This window comes from Drosophila melanogaster, chromosome 3L (genome assembly GCF_000001215.4).
Source record: "Drosophila melanogaster chromosome 3L".
Classification (NCBI taxonomy): Eukaryota; Metazoa; Arthropoda; class Insecta; order Diptera; family Drosophilidae; genus Drosophila; species Drosophila melanogaster.
Window position 1 is genome coordinate 3,818,679 of NT_037436.4, and position 23,968 is coordinate 3,842,646.

The following is a 23,968-nucleotide window of genomic DNA, read 5'->3' on the forward strand; positions in this document are numbered from 1 at the left end:
CCATCGCTTTTTGTGCCAGCTCTAATAAACATATATATGTTTTAGGGCCGCGATTGAAAATGCGTGCCACAAAGGCCTAAACAAACTTGGAAAACACCGCGAAAAACGTCAGAAGCTATAGTGCCGATTCGCATATTGTTCGCCACCCCGGAAAAGTGTGAAAATCGCAGATAATCAAAAGGGAGAGCAACCAAAGGAAAAGCAACAACAACGACTCGCCATGGGCAGCAGAACTGAAAATGGTGAGTTTCTAAGAAAATGTCCCTAAATTTCGTTAGCACTGTCCCTTTTCTCGCAAAGCGTGTTGGAAATGATGTGAACATAATAATATTAGTGCGCTTATTATTACTATTGCAACATTTTCGGTTTTTGCAGCCGCCGGTTGCGGTTGCATTTTAAAGTGCACTACATACGCACACACACACATGTGCACATACAAATTTATCACCTCGCATGTATGTATGTATGTGACGGAGTAGTGCATGCCTTTTAGTAGGGCTGCCGGGAAGGCCCCGTTATCTGATTCCGGGTATGTCTAATTGGAGTTGTTAGTTGGAATTTTCGTTCGCCGAGGAACTTTATTGAAAAAAAGTTGTAGCATGGCTAATACCAGGAGTTCATGGCCTTGACGCTCGCAATACATAGTGCTGCATTGAAAATAATAAATTATGGGATTGTTGGTAGCAGATTGGTAGCTTAATTGCTCACATAATTCTTCGATTTAATATTATGCCAATGCTTCCGTACTTTTAATATAATATATATTCAATATCCTACTTTAAAAAAATATTATTATGAAACGAGAAATATAGCTAGAAGTATTATTCTTTATTATTCTTTAGTTTTAAGTTTTTAAAATGTTGATCCGAAATATCAGGTTGAGTTAAAAGTAATGTAAATGTAAAATATATTTTACAAACAGCACGTCATTATTACTTCGGATATGAAAAACCACTTAAGGATGCGTCCTATCTATATATTATGTAGATTTTTGTGTATAAGCTTTAGGATAAATAGTTTTGAAAACTGTTGCTGCTGCTGCAGATCGATTACAAAACGCCGAAAAATGTGCGTTCCAGTTCGCTAGGAACCCTCAACTTCTGGTGACATATCGCATTCTTGCAAACATTTTTGTAAGTTTTCTTCCTCTTCGCGTTTGCTCGATTTATAGAGAATGCTTTTGTTTGTGTTTAAAATAGATTCGAAATGGCTCTTTGGCCTGCGTCCGCCATTGTCGGCGTTTTCGAGTGGGTTTTATTGAAAATCTATTTTGCGAATTATCCGACCAGCCCGGCTATATCCCCCCTCCCTCCACTTCCCTGGGCCTTTCTCACATTTGTCTCCAATTCTCTTACATCGCTGGCGTCGCAATAATGTCGTCAGTTTTTTGTTTATTCGCTCTCCCAAACACCGAAACACGCAAAAAATAGTTCTTATTTTTGTTAAATCCACACAAATTTTCTTGAGTGAAAGTGAAGATTTTATCTTATTAGTGATTGTAGCTTCTATCAAAAAGTGTGAGTTTAGGAAAGTTTGGGTTTTGAATATCTGGACTCATTGGTCTTTCAATGCAAGTGTCCACTGTACTTTATAATACAATTTATACTAAAAACGTCGCTGTTTTGTTTTCGTCTGTTTATTGTTTTATTTGGATACTCGCATCTAATGATTCCACCGATGATGACCGATTTTCGGTCGATGATGCCGTGATGAGGATGATGTATCTTTGCTGATGCTCTAAACGAAATGTCGTCGTTGTCACACAATGTTGTAGTTGTTTCCTTAGTGGCTGCTGCTACTTAGTTAGTCGATTGTGATGCGCTCGGATTCGCTTCGGCCTTCCGTTTCGCACTCATTACACAAACAAAAAAAGATTGAACACAAGTCTTACTGCAAAAACTCGCGAAACCGAAGCATTTTTCATGCGAGAATGTCGAGAATTTGTGTAAATTAATTTATTGCCTTCGCTCATGCCACTTTCTATATCGGATGGCATTTTATTTGCATTTTTTGAAACACATTCTGGCAGGCGTACATCTTTTGATTTCGCATTTCGATATTTCAGCAGGCAAACTCCTGTTAGTAGAATTTTTATTGAGTTAAAAAAAATGTAACTTGTAATTTAAAGCAAAATTTTTATAGTCCACATAATTGAATATTGAAAAACATTGGTTGTTTTCTACCTTTCCAAAGAGCTCATCTGATGCCTTGAATAAATCAGGAAAAATAAATATACTCGTGCCCACAAGCGTTTTATGTTTTGAAGGTAAAATTAAAAAAATTATTTTTTTTATATATATACACTGGGAATAATTAATATTTGGCTGATTACTTGTCAACGAAGATGCGCTGTACTTTATTTAGTCTGCTGCTTATGAATAATCGCCTGTGATAAGAGCAGACACATCACATCGGTTACGCCAGTTTTGTTTTTGATTTTGATTTGGCTCAAAGAGCCCCATCAGTTCCACACACCTGCCCCACCGCTGTCCTCTGTAGATTCCGCAGACAAAGTTGCGATGCCAAGCAAATTCTATTCCCGTAGAAGCGAAGGAGGTGACTGGGTGGTGGCTTTAGGTCCGTGCAGATGCTTTTTGCATATTTCATAATTCCCGCAGATGGCCTGAGCGCGGGGAAAGCCGAAGACAACAATCAAATGGCCCCAAATGTCGGCTCCCAGGTGCCCCTTTTCGTATGCAACGGGCATGTCTCATATGCCAAATGAATGAATGATTGAGGAGACTGAAAGTCTAGCTCTCTTCTCCTACTCCTATTAATATTTTCCCTTAAGCTATGAGCACCATTTAGCCGTTTACAGGACATCTGCTAGTCAGGATTCTCTGTTCGCCAGCTGTGCTTAGCTCGGCTTTTTCTGCGCTCTGCCGCAGAACTCAATGGCTGCTTAACGTGGCCTTAAAAGTTTTGGCCGTCTGTCACGAAAAAACCAAAGCAGAAACGATAGCTGACAAAAGTTTAAAGATTTTAAGATATTTAGCTGCTTGATAGTAGACATTTAGATGTGTAAAATTGTTTACGTTACCAGTATAATTACTATTGGAACTAAATGGAAATGTTAGTCGTCATATCGCCGAATAAAATCTGTCATAATCAGGGTTTTAGCAAGAGCCTTTTTGGTTGGGGGCGCGCTTGAATGAAGACTTCTTTGGCTGGCCTCTTCCATCTGTCTGTCTGGGTCAAGTGAGTGGAGGCGATGGTAGCCTTGCCCGCCTTCCACCAGCTTTCTTGGCCAGGCGTTTGTTGTTAACACCTTTCATGGCCGTCAGGACACGAGACATGGCATGGCCCAGTCATTGTCACAGGCAAATTAATTAAAGGACCCCCTCTGGGCGATGTCGTAAAGCATTTAGCATTTTAATTGCGCCGTAAAACGAGGCGGGGGACGTCGTACAGCCGTCGAGGTGTTAAGCAGGTGACAGGGGGTCACCGGTGGGTTAAGGGGGTCCAAAGTGGATGGATTCACCAGGGCAAGAGTTGACTTTGCTTTGGCATTTGCCGGCTAATTAGATTAGATTTGCTTGCTTAATATTTCCCAGAAGGATCGTAAGAAAAGGCCATAATGGCCACCTCTCTGCTCAACCTTCATTTTGTGTAGTGCGATAAACATCTGACTAACTTAAGAAATAAGACTAAGGATTATGGAAACATCTCTTGGTTGATTTTGAAACTATTAAATGGGGTTTACTTTAAGCTGTTAGCTAAATACTCAGAAGTGAAGTTTAATTGTAAATCAAGTATATCATTTATATCGCGACCGCTTTTATTCAATTAAATATACTTTCAATGTTCCTGTTGCAAGCACTGCCCTTTCATTTCACTACCAATGCCTTAATTTCCTGTTACTAACTGTGATAATTCTGGTAACCTTTAGTCACCGGGGGGAATGCAGGTATTATAGAATTTAAATTGAATTTCCAGCAGGAAATCAGTGCAGTTGCATCTGCATATCTCTGCCCTGTGGGCCAACTAAACTGGGCCAACGCAGGCCACACCCACTGGACACCCCCACGCCGAGCTCCTACCCGCCTAACCCCCCTTTTGGATACTGCAGTTGCCTGCGGAAGTGACAGACGGATGCTGGTAGTATCCTCGAGTCCTCGCATCCTCGTACTCGGCACTTGGCCTCGAAATGCGATGCGCTTTTAAGCTCACACGTGCGATGGAGCTTAAGCTCGGCCGGCCCCTCTCTTTCTGCGGGGTATGAACCTCTCTTTTTCTATTCGCATATAGCCCACTCTTTCGCTCCGGCTAGCCCCCTCTCTTTCGCTGGAGAGCAATCTCTCCGTGTTGACCCAAATAAGATGTCGTAATTGCAGGCGAAAGGCGCGACATTCACGAATATGCAATTACATTAACCGAAGGGAGGAGAGAGACAAGGAAGCAACAGTCTCGTCCTTTTTCTCCCTCTCTTTCTATTTCTGTTTCATTGCCATCGCTTCCCGTTCCATTCCTCGTATTCCCAGAATTTTACATAAATTATTTATTACGACGCATTCGGGGAAACGCATTTTGCACAGAAGGCGACAAAAAGTCCTTTCAAGAAAAAAAATCAGCGTTAAGGGGGGAGCGAGGGATGAAGAAACTCATTTGGCTAATCGATGCAAATTATTTTGCAATTTGCCAGAGCGAGATGGTAGTTATGGGAGATGGGAAGTGATAAGCAGCATAAAAGAGATAGATTGCTGGCGCAATTTTGATTAAATTCAAGGTCCCGCAGGGCAAAAAGTCGAACTTATTGCGTTGCTTGCACTAAAATTATGTTGCATACTTCGGGGTGGAATTTCTATGTGCTTGTATGGGTTGTGTGTGTTTGTAGTGGAATCTAGGACACGCTTCACCTGATTTTCAACTCAAAATTGCGGGATGCAGGCCAGAATGCACATGAAAGGCTTTTAATAAACTGGAAAATAATACAAAACTAAGTAGGGCGCCATATACAAAGCTATTAAAAAAGGTTTATCCATTTGAATATTTAGATTAGAATTTTTGGATCGTTTTATTTACTTTACTTACTTAGTTGTACATTTTCATCGTTAGTTATTTGATAAATATTTTAAAATTTCAAAACGTATGATAAATATATTAATAGTTCATGCGTTTATCCCTGCTGCACCACTGTAAGTAAAACTTGGTTGGGAGACCAAAAATGAAGATTATTCCTGGCTTAACATTATTGGCAGCGACAATGAAAAAAAAATGTCCTTTCGTCTGCTTATCGCTCCTATTTACCCCCATGTTTTTGCTCCTCTAAGGAACGAGGTTCTAAAAGCTTTTTTATTGCCCACTCAAACGATGAATGCATTCATCATGAGGAAAGGGAGGAGACTCAGAGGCAAATAAAATAACTGGCATATCCCGTCAGGAATCAAATGCAATTTCAGGCTATAAATTGACAGATATGCAAGCGGAAAAGAGATGGGAAAAGGGCAGTAGAAAGAGACGGAAGAGCTTCAATTGATGGACACTTTTTTGGTCAATTTGCCAGTGATTTGCGAGGGTAATTGAATTGGAAAAAGTTTTTTTGTGGGATATAGAGTATATGATGATTTATGGGATAAGTTTTAAGTGGTTTAAAAGTGGTTTACTTTGCTGGAAATGTTCCAGAAAATTAAGCTAGAAAACTATATTTAACGAAAATAGACAATGTATTTCGGTTTGTTCTTACAGCTTTAAAAGGATATGCAATAGTCGAATATTTTCCCTCTTCATTAAAACTATTTGCATTCGCTTATCTGCTGGCTTTCACACAGGCAATTTGATTAAAAGTGTTTGAAACCGAGATTTAGATTGCTGTGATGAAAAATCTCTTTTAATATTTACATTCAATTAAAATTGAATTCGATTTCCAGGTATGGCATGTTTTGTTTTTCATCGACTTTGGTGAAGTTTTTGTTTTACTTTTTTTGCCCCATAACATTCCTGTTTGGCAGGACTCTCCTTCTGCAGGACTCTCTCCCCTTCCCTCTCACGCACTTATGCTCACATGTCCAAGGTCCTTTTGTGGCCTGCTAGGAAGTGAAGCCACAGAACCAAGCAGGGATATAGGGATATATAGGCAGAAAACGCAGAAAAACACAAAGGATGAGATGCCCAGTAACCAGAACAACAACTGCACTCGCTACGCAGCGCACGCACACAAACGCACCACGAAGGACAATAAAAGCAACAACAATAGCCACCAGGAGCAGCAGCAACTAGAAGGAGTAGATGAGAACACTGACAAAAATAATGCCGCAAACAATATGAAATTATTAAGAGTAATATATATTGTTTATATTGATTCTTGTTTCCACTCATTAACGGATTAAGCAATCAAAAAATTATGCGCAAAAGCTTTTAATATATTTAAGAGTTTAAAAATACTCCCAAATGTAGGCTCTAAAAGTTGGGCGCCAATTATTTAATTTTTTCTTCAAATTAATTGATAATTTCTTCGAGTGAGTGCAGAGTGGAGAGTCTCGAGCAAATGCCACCCCAATAAGCATTTTGCCTCTGGGCCATGGGACATCGGGCGAACTATATGGTAGGGAGGATATCTAGAGAGTGAGAGAGGGGGCTAGGATGTGGGAAAGGGAGGGGGAGACCCATACGCTTTAACCTGTTTTCCGCGAAGCTTTTACGCACTCGCAGCGCTCTCTTTTTGCGTGACCAAAGCGAGAGCAAAAGAGAGCGAAAGACTCGCTTGATTTTTTTTGCCACCCTTCTGGGGGAAAAGCACAAGCACGAATGAGGAGATTTTCAGCCGAGAGATTCTAGAGAGAAAACCAGAGGAAAAGAGACCTTCCGCCAGCGAATTGGCCCAGTATCCATTCGGCCGTGTTCCCATAATGTCCGCCAGCGGTCGTCGCTTCTGTCGCAGCCGTTGCCAAAGTTGTCATTGTCATCCGTACCAGCAAACGCAGCAGCAAAAGCAGCAGCAGCAGCAGCAGCAGCAACATCAGGCAGCAGCAGCAGCAGCAACTAGCAACTAGCAGCAGCAACATCTATAGGAGAAGCAGAGCCGCAGCAGCAGCAGCAGCTTAAAAATACATTTTTCACAATGAAGCAAACGGAGGCAAGAAAAAATTAGTGCCCGAGAAAATTAGTTTTTCAAGAAAAAATACAAAAATAACAAAAAGAGCGAGTGAGAGGGGCATAAAAGCCGAGAGAATGAGATGGAGAGAGAACAATGGTCGATGGGGTTTTTGCGGTTGTGGGGCTCTGTTCTTCGGTTTTCGCTTCTCAATACAAGAGTTGCTGGTGGAATATACAAAAAAGAAGGAAAACACAAATGGCACGCGCGTTGAAAAAAATAAAAATATCGGTTTTAGAGTGAAATTGCAGACACCGAGTGGTAAATGGATATGTAAAGCTGAAAAGGAAGCCCCTTTGCCGGGCAGAGTGTTTAAAAATATATAAATAAAATGAAAAGTGCAAAGAAATGTGTGCGAAAACGAGAAAAATGTTTTCGAGTCGCGAGGAATTTTCATTTGCTTAAAAGACAATTTTTTTCGGTGGCCTTTTTGGTGTATTATACATACACAGTCGCACACGTTTTTCCCACACACACACACACACTCATACGAGAGTTCGGGTCTTTTTCTCGGGTTCGTTTTTCATTTCGTATTTTTCTTTAACAGCATTTTAGTTTGTGTATTTTCGACATTCGGTGACGTTTCAACATACAAATTAGTAAGAGTTTTCCGCGCGAGAGGTGGAAAACTGCATGCTTGGAACATTTCATCGACTTGTCAACAAATTATAATCGTTATTTGGCTCTTTGGTGGAAATGGACGCCCCATTTAGCCCTCATCTTTTGCTTCTTCCTCCCTCTTTTGGGGTTTTTTTGCTGTTTCATTTTCCATTTCCCTTCCACTGCCTTTGCGAGTGCATTGCAGCCAACTTCCTGCTCGAGCTTCTAAAGTGCAGGCACGCCATGCTCTCTCTGGGTATGCACTCAAAGAAAATTGTGGTTAGAATTTACTTATAAATTAATTTGAGTAATAATAATAATATAAGAGGTTTTAAATACTTACAAATGTAGGATACAAAATACTTTAAAATCTTGGTAATAGTTTAATAACTAAAGCAGTTATATTGGGAACATTTCCTTATATTTTCCTCAGTGTACTACTTTTAAGGCTCTTCTTCCCTTTTGGGTTCTCCCACGCACGCGCTTTGGAGCTTATTCTCCGAAGACTAGACGACCGCAACACATTTCCTAGTACTCGTCACTACGGGGAAGCTTTTTGTTTGTCGCTTTGAGCGGCTGGAGGTCCAAAGGACACACCGATAGGCGAAGAAAGAGAGGGCGTGTGTAGTGAGTGAGTGAGCAGCTGTAAACAGCAAAACAGCAGGAAGGCCAAGTCGTAATACCACGCCACATGCAACCCATAATTCCACACCCCCTTCTCCGGATTCTGAATCAGACTCCTCACCCGAATGCAATTTTGCGACTCTTGTCCCAAATTTGGTTGGCGAACTTTGTCGTTGGCTTTGCCTTCGCCTCGTTTCCATCGAAAGCCGTTAGAATTGGCAAGGAAAAGCGGTGGAAAAACGAAGACGAAGACGTCGTCACCTTCGTTTTGGTCGTGTGCCACACGTCGTATGCGTGTTTCTTTTTAAGGCGGCTACGTCATCTGTCACCTGCCCACTTTTTCGCTTTTCTCTCGTGCGATTCTCCAAATCTCGTTTCTCGCTTCTTGCTTCCACTCGCTTTTCGCATTTTTCGCGGGTATTTCCCAGAATAAAAGATTCACTGCGACTGTCATGGCATTTCGCATTTGGCCAGGTGTTTTTGGCCCAAAACCTTCATTCATCTATTCTATTCTATTCTTTTTGCATTTATATTGCATTTTATATGAGTATTGGTAGAAAACAAACGAAAGGAAAATGATTCTTTGTCATAATTTTTAAAGGCTTAAACGCTTTGGGAAAATCGAAGCAAAGTCTTTTTAAAATTTCATCATACTTATCGTAACTAATTCATTTTTAAATATTCCTACACAGATTTCTGATTACTTTCTATATTCAACAGAGAATGCAAAAATCCTTTAGCTATTGTACAACTTTTTGGGAACTTTCCGTTGCCCTTAACTTCACACAGCAATTTTTAATTATATAAACGCAAAGAATAGTAGCCCCCTTATTCAAGATTTCATTACTTGCCGATGCAAACACCGACTTGCCTCAGTTATTTATGCAAAGTCCATTCAACTCGGACAGATAAACATCAAAATTTGAAACAATTTTTGGGAGTTCAGCTCAACCCCTCTAGTAGGCACAAAAAGTGAACGAAATTGGCTACCTACTCCATAAATTGTGACAATCAAAAACTCAAGATAATTACGTTGAAAGGGAACCAGTCGCTTGTTACGGGTGTGTGTGCGAGTGGTGTCGTCCTTATAAGGATATTCGCCAGGAGCTGAGGTGCCCTGAAGATACAGAGAGCAGGCGAATATCCACCCTTCTAATCGTGCCGAGGGCAATATTCGCATCATGAAATTTTCTCGGCTTTCGGTTCGTGCAGTTTGAATATCAAAATAAATCGTAAACAAGGTCATATTGTCTACGAGTGTGTGATACACGGATACACAGTTTTGCCAAAGGGATTCATTCTCTCGGCTTCCGACTCTCTCTCTCTCTCTCTCTCGCGTGCGCGTTTTTCTCTTTTGGGGAAAAGCCTTCGATTAAACTTCCTCCAACTTTGCAGATGGTAAAATGTGTGCCACAGGAAACAACAGGATGTCAGAGAAATCCTCAAAGAATCCAAACTATATAGACAACCAGATGGAAATATCTCAATAAACATAAACAAACAAAGAAACAAGTAACAAAACCGAGGAAAAGGAAAAATCAGCGAGAGAAATAATCACAAACAAACCGAAAGAAAGAAAGCTTTAACTAAAATATTTTTAACTATACAATATACATACATATATAAATTAATTATAGAAATAGCAACCTAAGTGTTTAGTGCGTAAACGAATTAAATTTTAAACAAAATAATTGGGAAAATCGAGCAAGTGTACAGACCAAAAAGTGTGGGCAGCTTCTGATTTTCGGTGATATGGTGTAAATGTGATAAACAACGTTCTAAAGAAAACAACAAACAAACAACCAAATCGTTTTAAAACTCAATTACCACAATAACAAAACAAAATACCTTAAACTAGTGTTTTATTTTTCCTCCCTTCGCAAAGTTTTTTGCCACGAAAATCCAATACAATAACTATTTATCTACAAAAAATACTAAGCCTTGCATCTTATAAACAAACTTAACTAATTGTAAACTATTCTAAGTCGCACAAAACCAATGCAAATCGAGTGAAAACAACAGCGTCAGAGATTTTTGGTTCAACCTTTTTTATAAAAAAATATTCTCTCAACCGCACTGCCGCAACTTTTCGACAAATATGATTTTTTCCTGAAAGAATTAAAACCAAAATATTCGTACAAATATAAACTAAAGAAAGAACTAAGCAAAAATTCTTATGAGCCGCAGACAACAAACAAAGAATTAAAAGACAAAACTAACCAATAACGAAAATTTGTTAACAAATTTTTGGAGCTACATAAAACCCTGTAAACAAAATGCAATAGTTTAACTCACATATTGAGGTAATCATGATGGGATTTCAAAATTTTTAAAAATATTTTCTTTATGTATTAATATTTGTTTCTTTCAAAACCAATAAGTCAATTAATTGTTTATTTATTTTTTGCGCATCTTTTCCGTTTCAGTACACTTGACATAAACTGTGATTATGAGTTCCACAAAATCTCAAGTAGCCCTAGCTACGAATATTCCAACCAATTTATCCTCCGCCGCTTCTGCCTCAACAGCGGCCGCTGCGGCCGCCGTTGTTGTTGTTGCCAGTGCCAACGCCGCCGTTGCCTCAAGCGCCAACTCATCGGGAGTGGGTTCAGGATCGGGACCGGGACCGGGATCGGGAGCAGGAGTATCAGGACCAGTAGCCGCAGGCACAGCCACTGCCGTAGCAACAGGATCAACAGTCACAGCAGCAACATCCGTCGCGGCAACAACCTCCACTTCCGTTGCCACAATCTCAACCAGCTGCAGCAGCAGCAGCATCAACAACATCAACAACAACTGCGGCGAGGAGTGCCAGTCGGCGGCCGGATCCTCCAACTTGGGTCGACAGAACAGCTTCGGCAATAGACGAGTAAGTATTGCCGAAGAAACTCGAGGTTTTGATCTATAGCATCTTAAGGATATATAAAGGGATATAATCTGTATAGATAATAATTAATTTCGAAAAGGATTCCTTGTGCATTAAAGTTCTTAAGATACATAAACTGTAGCTATCGTAAGCATAACCATTGTTTAAGAATATGCATTACATAGGAAACCATTTAGAATGCCTTATATGCCATGTTAAATAGGTTACTACTATATGGTTCAAAAAGGCGAATGCAGGGATTATAGAACAGCTCTATATAGGTCAGATCTGGTCAGGTGTCGCGTTGCAGTTGGGTTCTCCTCTTCCCACTCAACATCCTTTCGGCCCTGCTCTCGATTTTCGCAGCTCTCTCTTGCAGTGCCCGTGATATCTCTTCGTGTCTCTCGCAGGATGCACACACATAAGTGCAGCCATGAACTGAACTCTCGAGCTAAGGATACACGCCCAAAAAACGTCTAGTAAACTGGGTCAGGTCAGTGGCTGTCCAAGAGGGGGTGGTGATGGCTTATGACGGGGGCGTGGGGATTATGGTTCTGCGAATAGCATTTGCTGGAAATTCCCCAATCGACCCCGAACGGCTAAAGTGTTGCAATTGGTAATCGTGTTTCTGATTGCTCCTGCAGCAGTTCGTCGCTGGCACACAATCGTAGACATTTCCAAACGCTTTTTGCCAGCAGAGTTCAAGGTTTTTGTGTGAGTTGGTGGGTGGTTGGTCGGTCGCTCGGTCGGTTAGTTGGTTGGTTGGTTTGACGTTCCGTCGGCCGGTTGCCTTGGTTAACTGCTCATGCAGGATTTATCGTCAATCATTGTTTATGTGCTGGGCGATAGAGTGGTTTTCATGGCCCCCCTCATTTCACCCACTCCCCAAATTATGGAGCACTCACTGGCAAATGCTGCTGCTGCGAGGCTCCAAGGTCGATTTATTGATTTTTCCCACAACGAAAATTAAATGGGTGTACCAGATTCCTGGAAATCGCTTTGAATGCCCGTTTCAAGAACTGGAAAATTAGCTGCGCGCCTGAAGGTTAGGGACCAAAGTTTTTCATTCAAACAATCTGTCAGTTTCCACAAACCTGGCTTGCTTTTAAGTAGTAAGTGTGGAAAAATTGTAAGAAATTTCCGGAACTCTTGTGGTGCGGAAGATGGTTAAAAACCATCTAAGTTAAGGTTAAGTCCCTAGTTCCTTCTTATTGAAACATGAAGTGCTAACATAGCCTGTTGGCCACGTCAAGTGACTTCAACAGCTGATTAATGAGGTCAGTTAGTTTTCGTCCAGCGGAAAATCAATGGGGGAAAACAAATAGCAAGGGAACGTAATTAATGTGCCTGATGACTAAACTTGAACGATCGGCCGACAGACTGAACGCCTGACTGCGCTTATGCTTTGGTTTTTATCCTGCCCTTCAACGCGCGAAAAATGTCAAAAGGCAATCCTGGGCGGACTCCATGAGGTATACATATCGTGTATAATATTAGCCTAGCACGGCAACCAAGCGGAGTATACTTCCCGGTAACCTTTACGGAATTTCCCGTGTGTGGGTCGTTTGTTTTTTTACCTTATGCCTTTTGTAAGTATATTCTAAGTATATTTTATGTACCGTTCAGTACCAAAATGAAGTTAAACGGAATTCAAAACTAGTTTCTGTTTATTCAAAATATTTGACAATCGAAAATCTAAAAATCAGTTTGGATATTCAACATTTGTTCTCAGAAAATCCAGGGGCATTACAGTTTCCGGGCTTTGAACGTTTGACTGCTTACTCATCTCTGGTCAACTTTGACATTCGTTCTTTACTAATTCGAAACTAATCACTTCACCTGTCGCCTGCTTTTGCTTTCAGGGCAACATGAAGGGCAAACATCTGACGCGCAGCCATGCCATGCGTGAGTCCACTTCGCCACCTCGCACGCCAACGCCGCGGGCTGCCTCCGAGCAGCAGCAACAGCAGCTCCAGGGGGAACAACACGAGCATAACAATAATAACAATATCAACAGCAGCAGCAAAGCACAATCAGCTGGAAGGGGCAACTCGCCGTTGATGGAGACGCCAGCCGTGATTGTCACTAGTCAGCAACCGCAACAGCAGCAGCAACAGCAGCAGCAACAGCAGCAGAGTGTGCCACCAAAGCCGCAGCAGAATGTGCCACTCAGCAATGAAGCGGAGTTCCCAAAGCTATCGCCTCCAAAGAAATCCGGCGGTCAGCACAATCGCACCAACAGCAACGGCAGCGGCATGGAGTTTAATAACAATAATAACAGTAGTAACAAGAAATTCGTCGTTGATATGAAGGCCAATGGTTTGGACAACAAGCCACACAACAACTCGTCTACGGGTGTGATCTTCAACTCCGGGATGAACTACAAGGCGGCGGAGCGGCATGATCGTCACGAGCGCCACGAGATGTCCAGCCAGAACAGCAATCTGAGCAACAACCACGACGAGGAGCCGTATCACTATGAGCCCAGAGGTGGAGGAGGCGGCAAGAAGCATCGTGCCAACACCAATGCCAAAGGTAATAAACCACGGTTGAAGAATCTCGGTGGAAGCTCATCTGGCAGCATTGATTTAGGAGGCGGCGGTGGAAACGGAAATTGCAACAACATGTCCAACAATGGCCAATCCAACAACTCGAGCAACAACACCTCGGGCTTTATATCGCGCGGTAAGTGGCGAATTTTCGTCAATGGCCCATATCCAGGCTCATCACTCACTGATTCTAGTCTTTCATCAATCAGAGAACTCGAGCGAGCAGTACACGGACTATGGCGGGACCGATCTACTGGTTTTCTTCCGGGACACCCTCAACAAGAACCCCAAGGATCGCAATATCCTCTTGAAGATTGAGAAGGACCTAATAGACTTTGTCCAGGAAAATAGGTGAGTCGGTGGAGGATAGGTGATTTAACCTGCTCTAAACGGCAAATAGTAAAATTTAAAAATATCTAATCATTGTTGTCCCTTTTTTCTCTTGCAGTCGTGGCTGTGAGTACCGTTTTCCGCCAGCTTCCTCGTACAATCGTATGCTGATCCATCGCACTGCCGCATTCTTCGGCATGGAGCACAATGTGGACACGGAGACGCAGCAGTGTGTGATTGTGGCCGTGGCCAAGAACACTCGCATACCGGAGGTACTTAGTCGCACATGAAGCGCATTCAATATACACTAATTACTTAATCAATACTTTTTCAGATCCGCTTCCAGTCGCTGGTGCGCGACGATGCACGCAAGTCAATTCTGAAGCGGGACACGCACAGCTTCGATGAGGTGCGTCAGTCACCGTACTTGTGCCCTCTTTCTCTGGATCGAAAGGCCAAGAGCTTCGAGGAGCGGGAAGAGGACTACGATAGAGCGCGCAGCCGCATCTTCAGTCGAACAGGGGGCAATCATGACGGTTACTCCGGAGGTGGTGGCGACGAGGAATGCTACGGTGGTTGGGAGCAGCAGCAACAACAGCAGAAGCAGTCTCAGCCACCCAGACCCAAGAGGCCCAATGGAAAGATGTTGCAGATGCAAAATGTATGATTTTCCATAGAGTAGCACAAGACAACAAGTAACTTATATCCTAACTTATAGTCCACGGAATCTCGCGATGGCATGCGATCCGGTGGAGCCGTGCCCAAGTCGCACAACTTTGGCAACTACGGAGGTCCGCCCAGCTCAGGAGGTCCTGGCAACAATTCCTTGCCTCGTGGCGACTCAACAAACTCGATCAAAAGCGGACGCGGCGGCTTCGTCAAGCAGGACTCAACTGGCAGCACTCCATGGCGCCTGTCTCCTTCCAGCAGTGGGTGAGTAGTCCCGAAGTCTGTCTCTTTAAAATCATTAAAAGTTACCGGCTTCACTGAGACAAGAATCAAGCAATTTCTTATTTTGTTTTACGAGTAGCGAAACTTCTCTTAGTAATTATTACAGTATAATTCGCTTAGCTGCATCGATAGTTAGCTGCATCGGCAAGATATCTGCATTATTTTTCCATTTTTTTGTGTGAATAGAAAATAGAAAATAGAAAAAAAAAAATTAAGTTAGCTGCATTTTTAAGTTACCTGCATCGAGGCATTGTGCAAAGTACTCGAGGCAGCTAAGCGAATTATACTGTATAATAGCTTATTTATGTGTTCCACTTAATTATTTAAAATTCTCTGAAAATTTCATTTGTAAGCAAAAGAAGTGAAGCCGGTTAGCACAGATACCATGCCCATGTACCCAAACTCAAAGTCGCTCTCGCTCCATTTCTTAAATTATGAATAATTTTAAATTGACAAACTTAAAATACCCAAAAAAAAAAAAAAAACGAAACAAAAATCATTTTTGTATGCAATCCCAACAACAATAACAACAACAAATGAACCAACCAACATATAAACCAACTCGAACTCCCCACCGTCCAGCTACAAGACGCGCACCCAGTCGGTGCGCTCCGACTCCGTAACTCCATCGCCCACGGGTTACGGCAGCGACAGGCAGACGCCGGAGTTAAACCATCCATCCATGATGAGCCACAGCCGGGTGGCACCACCCATGTCATCGGGTGGTGGTGGTGTTGTCGGCGGCGGAGGATCAGGAGCAGTCACCGTGTCCTCCGTGGAAATGGGAACAGAAGCCACCGGGGCTGATCCGTCGTCCACTTCCAATTGCTCGTCGGGAACGTCGGGAATTGTCTGGGCCGTTACAGACATTTCGAATGTGCCAATTGGCAGCCTCCTCATTGATCCGCAAACCCTCCAACCAATTGTCAATGCAGACGGGTAATTTACAAAAACTAAACCAAGAAAATTAAACCACACAAACAACTAAAAAATATAATACAGAAATCGCTGCAAAATTATCGCATTCGTTTACTGCAATTGCTTTTGGTATAACAGTTTATTTAATTTTTCCTCAATTTACACATATTCTAACTAAACAATTAACAAAGCGACAAGTGCGGCTTTAAGACACAGTTACATAGTATACATATATATACTGTTCTTCAATATTTGAAGAACTTTTTTAAAACGTTTTATCTTTCAATTAAATCTAATTATTGTTAAAGAGCAAAATTTAGTAGTGCCATATTCTATTTGATTTTTTATGCAAACAATAATAATAACTATTTTGAATACAAAGTATCTTAACGTAACATTTATTAAATATACTTAAAAAAATATTTTAATTTGCCAACTCGCCAGAGTTTTGATAAATAATATATCCGTGTAGTTTAAACAAATATGTGTTCAATAATCAAAAGTTATTTGCTTGAAGCTCATATTTAAATTATCCTTATATAACTTTAGCCTTGTTACTTAATATTATTTATCATAAATATTAATACGTTATTATATGTGAAATATGCAATATTCTTAGCTTTTCATTTTTCGTAAGGACGACTTATCGATGTTGTTTTTGTAAATTATCTGCCTAAACTCGAACTAAATTACCCGACACCACAGCGCAACACCAGCTGCTATCGAATACAATTATTCGCCTCACCTGTCTATACATCTCTTGATCTGTGCCTTTTCTACCATGCTCATTGACACCATATTTACACAAAATCGAGTGTTATTCCACTATATAAGCCAAAGTACTCCACCTTTCATGCTCTAAAATAAAATCACAAAGCTTGCCTCTTCAGCGTTGATTGAAAGTTTAAGATTTTAAGGTATCGAATGAATGAGTTGAATGTAACCGTGTGTTGTCGTCTATCGTCTGCCAGTGTTGTCGTCATATTCTAAGTGTTTGTTCAATTTGCATATCGCATTGTATCAATTCAATCAATCGAGCCATTTGTTGTTGTTGTTTTTTCAATTACTCTTATATAATACTCCTTGTCTGTCGCTGCCGTCGCGTCGCTAATACACTGCAAATACAAATATAGAAAAACCACAAAACTGTGGAAACTCTATCCAGCAGCCGCTTGTATCGACTGTACTTTCCTTTTATGTAACTGCGATTAAAATAGTAGGAGTCTACATTTCATTCCTAATCGTGCTAAATATTATTTTAATCGCAGTCCTCTACTCTTTATTCTTAAATTTCCTATTCGAACGTTGCATGTTGCCGAGCGAGAAAAAAATACCCAAATAACACACTCAATCCTATCAGTAAAACTATGTTCAAATATACATAAAAAGCTTATAATTACATTCGATTTTTGCAGTTCCATTTACCACTACGACCCGTCCAACCTGCCGCCCAACCAGGCGCTCCAGCACTCGGGCAATCAATACCAGTCACAGAACCAGGGCAACTCCTCATCCGGCGGCTATAACAACTATCGCAAGTCGTCGCCACATCAACAGCAACAGTCGCAGCAGCAGCAACAGTCACAGCAGCATCATCAGCAGCAATTGCAGCAGCCACAGCAGCTGCATCAGCAGTCATCACAGCAATATGCCACCACTGAGCTGTCCTGCAGCTCCACCGAGAGCTATGCGGAGGAGGAGGCGCAGTCCCCAGGAATGGAGTGTTCTGAGGGATACGAGAGCTACGAGCAGCAGTCGTTGCCTGTTCAGCAGCAGCTTTCCGGCAACGGGGATTCGGCCAGCACCAAGGGAGATGATTGTGATAGCCTGGCCAGTGCTACCGCCTGCCTCAGCATCACCACCTCCACATCCACAAAGAACTACGACCGCATCGAGGTGCAGAAGTACAAGAACCAGGCCACTAGTCCGAACATACCCGCCTGCTGCGCCGTGGGCGAAAAGCTTGAACTGGAGGCTGGCTTGCCGCAGGAGCAGGAACAGGAACCTATGGCTGGACCCTCCTCTTCCGGTTCCGCCACCTCCTCGGTGGGCATTACCGAGCTCCCATCCAGCCAGACACCGCTCCCAATGGTGAATCAGGTGAACTGTGACCTCCAATCGGTCTCGCCCAGCACCACGCCCTACAGCCAGTGCGAGGTGAAAACTCCTAGCCAGAACCATGCACCCAGTGCCGCCGTCGAGGAGCCCAAGACCACCACCTGGACGTACACGCAGAGCTACCAGGCGCCAGACGGCTCTACCGTCTTTCACACTACCACTACGCCCAATGGGGCTGCGCCCTACTGCGCCACCACATATCAGCAGGGGGTGAGTCTATCTAGGGATACCATACCATTATATTCTCAATCTGACGTTTTGATTATCCATTTAGCCCGATGGCAGCATCTATGCGGTTCCGCAGGGCATGGTTTATGCCGCCTACCCGCAACCAGGCGTAGGCACTGCCGGTGGTGCCTCTCAGCCGCTCTTCCAACTTACCACCAGCAGTCACCCGCCCGCTCAGACAATTTTTGCATCCCCGGAGGCAGGCGCAGAGATTCCTGGAGGCACCTACATGATACCTGTCTTTGATCCGGCTCAGCAGCCGCGTGAGGGACTCATCCCGGCGCAGGCCATATACCAGACGGGGCCGGGCGGACCGGGAGCCACCACCGTGATGCCAATGGCGACGGCGGCTGCCTATCCAACGGCCCAGTTCGCCACAGCGGCTCCAAATGGCGCGCCGATATACCAGGCGCCGCTTATCTACTCCAGTGAACCGGGAGGTGGAGCACAGCTGCAACAGCTTCCCATGGCACCGTATCCGATTCAATACTCTTACCCGTACTACCATCCCATCTCGTACTATGTGCCCCAGCAGGCAGTGGCCGCCGCACCGATGGTAGCCTCCCAGCCGCAGGTGGGTCAGGCTCCGATGCAACAGCAGGCGCCGCACACGGGAGCTGGAACAACCACAGGTCCACCAACGGTGGTTTCAGGTAAATATAATCAATCTCATCATAAATCGTACAATTGATAGAATTTCCCCTTTTAGTTTCAGGCCAACAACACCACCAGCCGCATCAGCAGCACCATCAGCAGCAGCAGCACTCGAGCAATGGATCCGTGGTCACATCCAGTGCCTATGGCACTCGGGTTAAGCGCACACCAGGCGGTGGCTCGATCCACTACAACCCAAGCTACACACCAAGTTCTGTGGCTCATGCCGGTGGTGCCCATCATCCGTCAGCGGGCTCTGCCCAGATAATCGCTGCGCCTGCGGCCAGCACAACCACATATCATGCGCTGCCTACGCTGACGCTAGCCCACGGTGGTCCAGCGACTGGCACGGATCTCAGTGGAGCGGGTGGTGCCCATGTTTATGCTCTCCCCGCCCAACACGCGCTGATCCCAACGAATATCTTCCCTTATGCAGCGGCGGCGGCGGCAGCCGCCGGAGGGCCAGGGGGTCCTCCAACGACTCCCCAGGTGGTGCAGCAGGCACCACCACCACCGCCACAGAGTGCTCCCCATCATGCTCTTATCACAGCGGCTCCGTTTTATCCTGCAAATGGCGGTAACATGGATCAGGGTGCCTCTCAGTCGGCTCCTAGCACTCCAGCGGCTCCTGGAAGACAAGCGCCGTTGTTCAGCACACCACCGGCACCAAACAATGGAAGCAGTGGCAGCAGCAGTGCGGGAGGCGGTGGAAACAGCGGTGGCTATCACAGCAACAGCTCCACGCCGCACTACTACCAGGGCCAGAACAGCAACGAGGGTTACACCTCGCCTTATGAGAAGAGAAATCATGGAGGTGGAGCCTCAGGAGCACACTCGGTGGGAGTGCGTAAGCCTTACCACCCAGGTGGCTACAACCCAAGACATTCGGTACCACTAGGGGGCATCCCCTCTGGAGCAAAGACTCCCTTGCTGAACTCCAACAACGAGCCCACGCCGCGTGCCTCTCCCAGCAGCGTAAGTCTGGGTGGTGCTTCTTCATCCGGTGGGGCCAATTCCTACCCACATCGTGGGCCACCACCACACACGATGGGTGTGAAACGAGATAACAAGCCCAACCAACTGCCGCTGATCAGTGGACCACCGCCTAGTTATGCAGCTAACTCGAGCCCTGGAGTTTCCAGCTACGAGTCCAAGCCACCGGTGCGCCTAAATGCCGGAGCTGCTAGTTTCCGGAGTCAGAAGTCCATGAACCAGGACTACCGACGCAGTGTCTCCCAACGTAACTCGCCCAGCGCCAATGGAGGTGGAAGTGGCAGCCACGAGAGCAGCAACAACTCGCCCAACAGTATTGTGGGCAGCCAGAGCAACAGTGCTGCCAACACGCCCAACGCAGCAGCCCCACCACCACCGCAGCCACAGCCTACGCTGGTTAGCCACTCTGGAGGATTTGTGGTGCTGGATCAGACCACCGGAGCCGCCATGAATGCCTCGCCGCCGTCGCTCTATGGTGGCGGTGGAGGTCCAAATGCAGGAATAAGTGGAGGAGCAGGCGCTTCGGGAGCGGCAGGCTCGAATGGTGGCCATCAGCCGGGTGGCGGCGGTGGCGCCCGCTCGCACATTCCCACTGCCCAGCTGCATCACAGTGCCGCCGCTGCCGCCGCCGCAGCTGCTGGCAGCCAACAGGCAACGGCGGCGGTGCTGAGCGGCGTGGCCGCTGCTGCCGCCCTCGGCGGCTACAATCCAAATGGGGCGTCCGGTGTCTACTTCAAGTATGGCCAGACGTACTTTGCCCATGTGAGTGTTCGCTGAAAAACATAAATGGTCACTTTTACTAATAAAGTTATATTATATTGTAGCCCTCGGTGGCCTTGCCCAACAGTCGACGATCTCCGTCGAACGATATCCGGCCTCAAATGGCGCAAGTGGCCGGCATGTATCCCACAATGATGATACAAGGTGAGGACATCTCCTAAGAAAACCCCTCTCTGCTCTTATAATGCCAGAAAATTGATTAATAAATTTTGAAATAAAAACAAAGCTAACGACTTGCATGCATCACTTCCAGCGCGTCATCCGAGTCGCCATCCGAACCCGAACTACAAAGGTTCGCGTCCGCGGTAAAGCCAGCCGGTAAACCGATATAGGATACCCAAACAAAGCAAAAACTACATACACATAACGGCATACCTAAGATAAATATAAATAGCATCCTAATCTAGTGGAACATAACGTAGTTGACAACATAAAACCAGAGAAAGTGGACCGGACAAACGGATGGAAATGGAAGAGCAGCGCAGGAGGAGAATAGAACTCGTCGAGTGCTGGCCGCAGAGTTGTCGGGCACCATTGGTAGCAGCTGGAGAGGAAGGGGGTGTGTCAGGGACTTAGTCACCAATTCACCAGAAAACCAAACCAAACTATCCACACACCATGAAAACAACTTAAGAGCCGGGGAACGAACAGAGCAAAGCCATCACTGTTATCTGTTATCTTCCGCAGCAAGCGATTGGAAAGGGGGGAACCGACAAAGCATAGCATATAGCCTCTATAGTTAAGGAGCATTGTACGGATATAGGTACAATAACTGAACCGCTACAGAAAGAAAGAATTAAATGCTGTATATTTTGTGCCATTACAAATAGTCTTTAATAAAACAACAAAATCGAGTACCCGGAGAAGCAATAAATGATCACACACACACACACACAAACACAACGACACCCCCCAAAAACGGACTTTCGAACTGAACACTTGACGGATACGTAACTTCCACTCCCCTTCTCAAACGTAACATAGGATATTCAGGTAGACTTTAGTTTCGAGAAGATAAGTTTCTAGAGATGGAATGGAAAACCTCAGTTTGCACGCTAAAGCAAGAGAATCTCCTGGAATTCTAGAATACTATTTAAACCTCTCACTTACTATAGAGCTGCTACCAAAAAAAAAAACCAACAGTTGTTTTCCAAATTTCAAATATCGCCTTGCTTTGGTGTGCTTAATTGAATGCGTTTTAATTATGTTAGAAATCTCAACCGAAAGCAGAAGCGTTAACAGAAACTCCATCAACCAAACGACAGACCGGACAGCCTGGCCCTCTGGACCCAAGGATACCCAAATCTGCCGCCAGAATTGGGGCGAGTCTTATATCTAATTTTGTTCGGCAAAATTCGTGAAAAGCTCTTCGAAACAAGTCTCGACACAGCCACTAAATCTGTTTATTTAAGACCTATAACATATACAATTAAAATACGTCTATAATTTAGCGAGTCAATTATTATTATTTTGTAATTTTAATTAATGAAAATTTGTTAAATTTGATTTTTGATTTGAATTTTTGCCCTATTACGTTTATGTTCTTTCGAAATAGAATTTCCGTTTATTTTTCTGTTCCTTAATGCAAAGAAGCTGCAACTAAAATTCGTTATTACTCGTAAGCAAAATAAAAACAGACAATGGAGTACGATCAGTAGAAGATGGAGAAGTCAAGCAGCTATACATTTATTGTTAAACAAAATAATTAGCTTAGCGTGTAACTACATATGTATATGTACCATCTAATAATATATAGGCAAGTGAAAAGAAAAGAAAAGAAAAGAAAAGAATACAAACAAAATGCGAAAATCGAAAAGTATAATAAAAAAGAAACCACATGATTAGTTAAAGTTAAAACTTGTGTTGCCTCCTCTTTCCGTTTTTACTCTATTTATTGACTTTCCACAGCATCTGGTTATGATTTTCCTCATTTCCGCTTTTGTACAACGAACTAAACAAGCAATGGCAACTTCTCTCGCCCCGCTCGCTCGGATCTTCTAGAACTGCATGTCTAAATGTACATAACAATAATTTACACAAATCTGAAACGCGACTACGAGTATATACATATATACTATACATATAGCGTGTAAGTAGGTTAGTGCCGGCCAGTCTAGAGTTTTGGATCTGCCAAAAAACCAACCAGGATTATCACCCAAACGGCAACGCTAGTCTCGCTCCAAAGCAATCGGTCATCCATCATTTTCGAATCCTGAAGCACTAACATTAACATTATCCAATAAGTATGAATAGCTTTCGACTAAGGTGCGCTAGGAACTCAGCTTGATACTTGATACTTGATAAACTCATATATATAGCATTGTAGCCGATAACACAACACAACAGTACCAAATAAGTTAGTGAACAAAACTGCTCAAGATTCGAGTCTACGGCCCGAATGATACTTATAAGCACCGAATCGTATTGTACCAGAAAACCACACAGAAAACGCTTTGTTGGCCAGTCCCGCGCCAGAGTAAGGAAATTAGAATGGGTCAGGATCGGATCAGTAGCTACTGATCGGAGGTCAGTATCCTGGAGTATCGAACATTTGCTCCTGTTGTGCATTTCTTTGTTTGTTGCTCTGTTTGTTAAAGAAACCACAAAAATCGTTGACGACTAAAGAATGTTGAGAGGGTTAGGTAGAGAAGGTAGAGGGATAGTTGGGAGATGGAAATATGTGCAAGCGATGGCAGGACAGGCGCGGAATATGTTATACAATATACTATTATTATTATTACTGCATCATGATAATTCGCTCTAATTGGTAAAGGCAACACTAGCTCCACACAGCGACATCCAAAAACCAGAAATCACAGCAACCAGCAACTCGAACAACCAAGCATGCAATGAGATAAAGACACTAAAAAATGGGACGAGGGCGGCGTTTTTACCGACGAGGATAACTCTAATGATAATGATGATGGTAATGATAATTATTATTAACAAAAAAAAAAAAAAAGAAACAAAATCCACAAACCAAAAAAATGTATTTATTTATTTTAATTTATATATACACTAGAGAGTTATTACAAATATATATATATATACATAATGTATAAGGAGAAAGAACAAACAAAATGCGTTTGCAATGGGGGAGCGAATCAAACGATTGCATAACTAACCTATCCTTCTTTACAGATTTTTCTAATACAAAGTGTAACTATTCCCTTAACAAATTATTAAGTTCTCTCAAAGTTATTCATAATATAGGTTAAAGGTTATCTTTCCCTCAGGAACATTAAACATAAATTTTCCCTGGCCAAA

General features: G+C 43.4%; 2 protein-coding genes across 8 annotated transcripts, besides 1 other annotated feature; both read left to right on the forward strand.

The window, feature by feature from the left end:
- enc (encore) lies at positions 1 to 23,648 on the forward strand. Of its 7 annotated transcripts, none has more exons than NM_001274447.1 (13): positions 1 to 242; positions 10,741 to 11,183; positions 13,043 to 13,865; positions 13,924 to 14,080; positions 14,178 to 14,331; positions 14,394 to 14,720; positions 14,778 to 14,992; positions 15,593 to 15,949; positions 17,344 to 18,256; positions 18,321 to 18,927; positions 18,984 to 20,683; positions 20,746 to 20,845; positions 20,955 to 22,554. In NM_001274447.1, the coding sequence occupies exons 2-13, from the start codon at positions 10,764 to 10,766 to the stop codon at positions 21,008 to 21,010; spliced, it is 5,829 nt and encodes a 1,942-aa protein (NP_001261376.1). In that variant the 5' UTR covers positions 1 to 242; positions 10,741 to 10,763; the 3' UTR covers positions 21,011 to 22,554. The 7 variants fall into 7 exon arrangements, with proteins under 7 accessions (NP_001261376.1, NP_001097497.1, NP_995992.1 ...); NM_001104027.2 differs by having other exon boundaries at positions 13,939 to 14,080; NM_206270.2 differs by lacking the exon at positions 15,593 to 15,949 and having other exon boundaries at positions 20,955 to 23,648.
- On the forward strand, positions 6,771 to 9,847 carry Rdh (Red herring). Its single transcript, NM_206271.2, has 2 exons — positions 6,771 to 7,072; positions 9,710 to 9,847. Exon 1 carries the CDS (start codon positions 6,846 to 6,848, stop codon positions 6,987 to 6,989), a length of 144 nt encoding a protein of 47 aa, NP_995993.1. The 5' UTR covers positions 6,771 to 6,845; the 3' UTR covers positions 6,990 to 7,072; positions 9,710 to 9,847.
- Positions 15,114 to 15,299: a mobile genetic element.
- Positions 23,649 to 23,968: the final 320 nt, after the last annotated feature.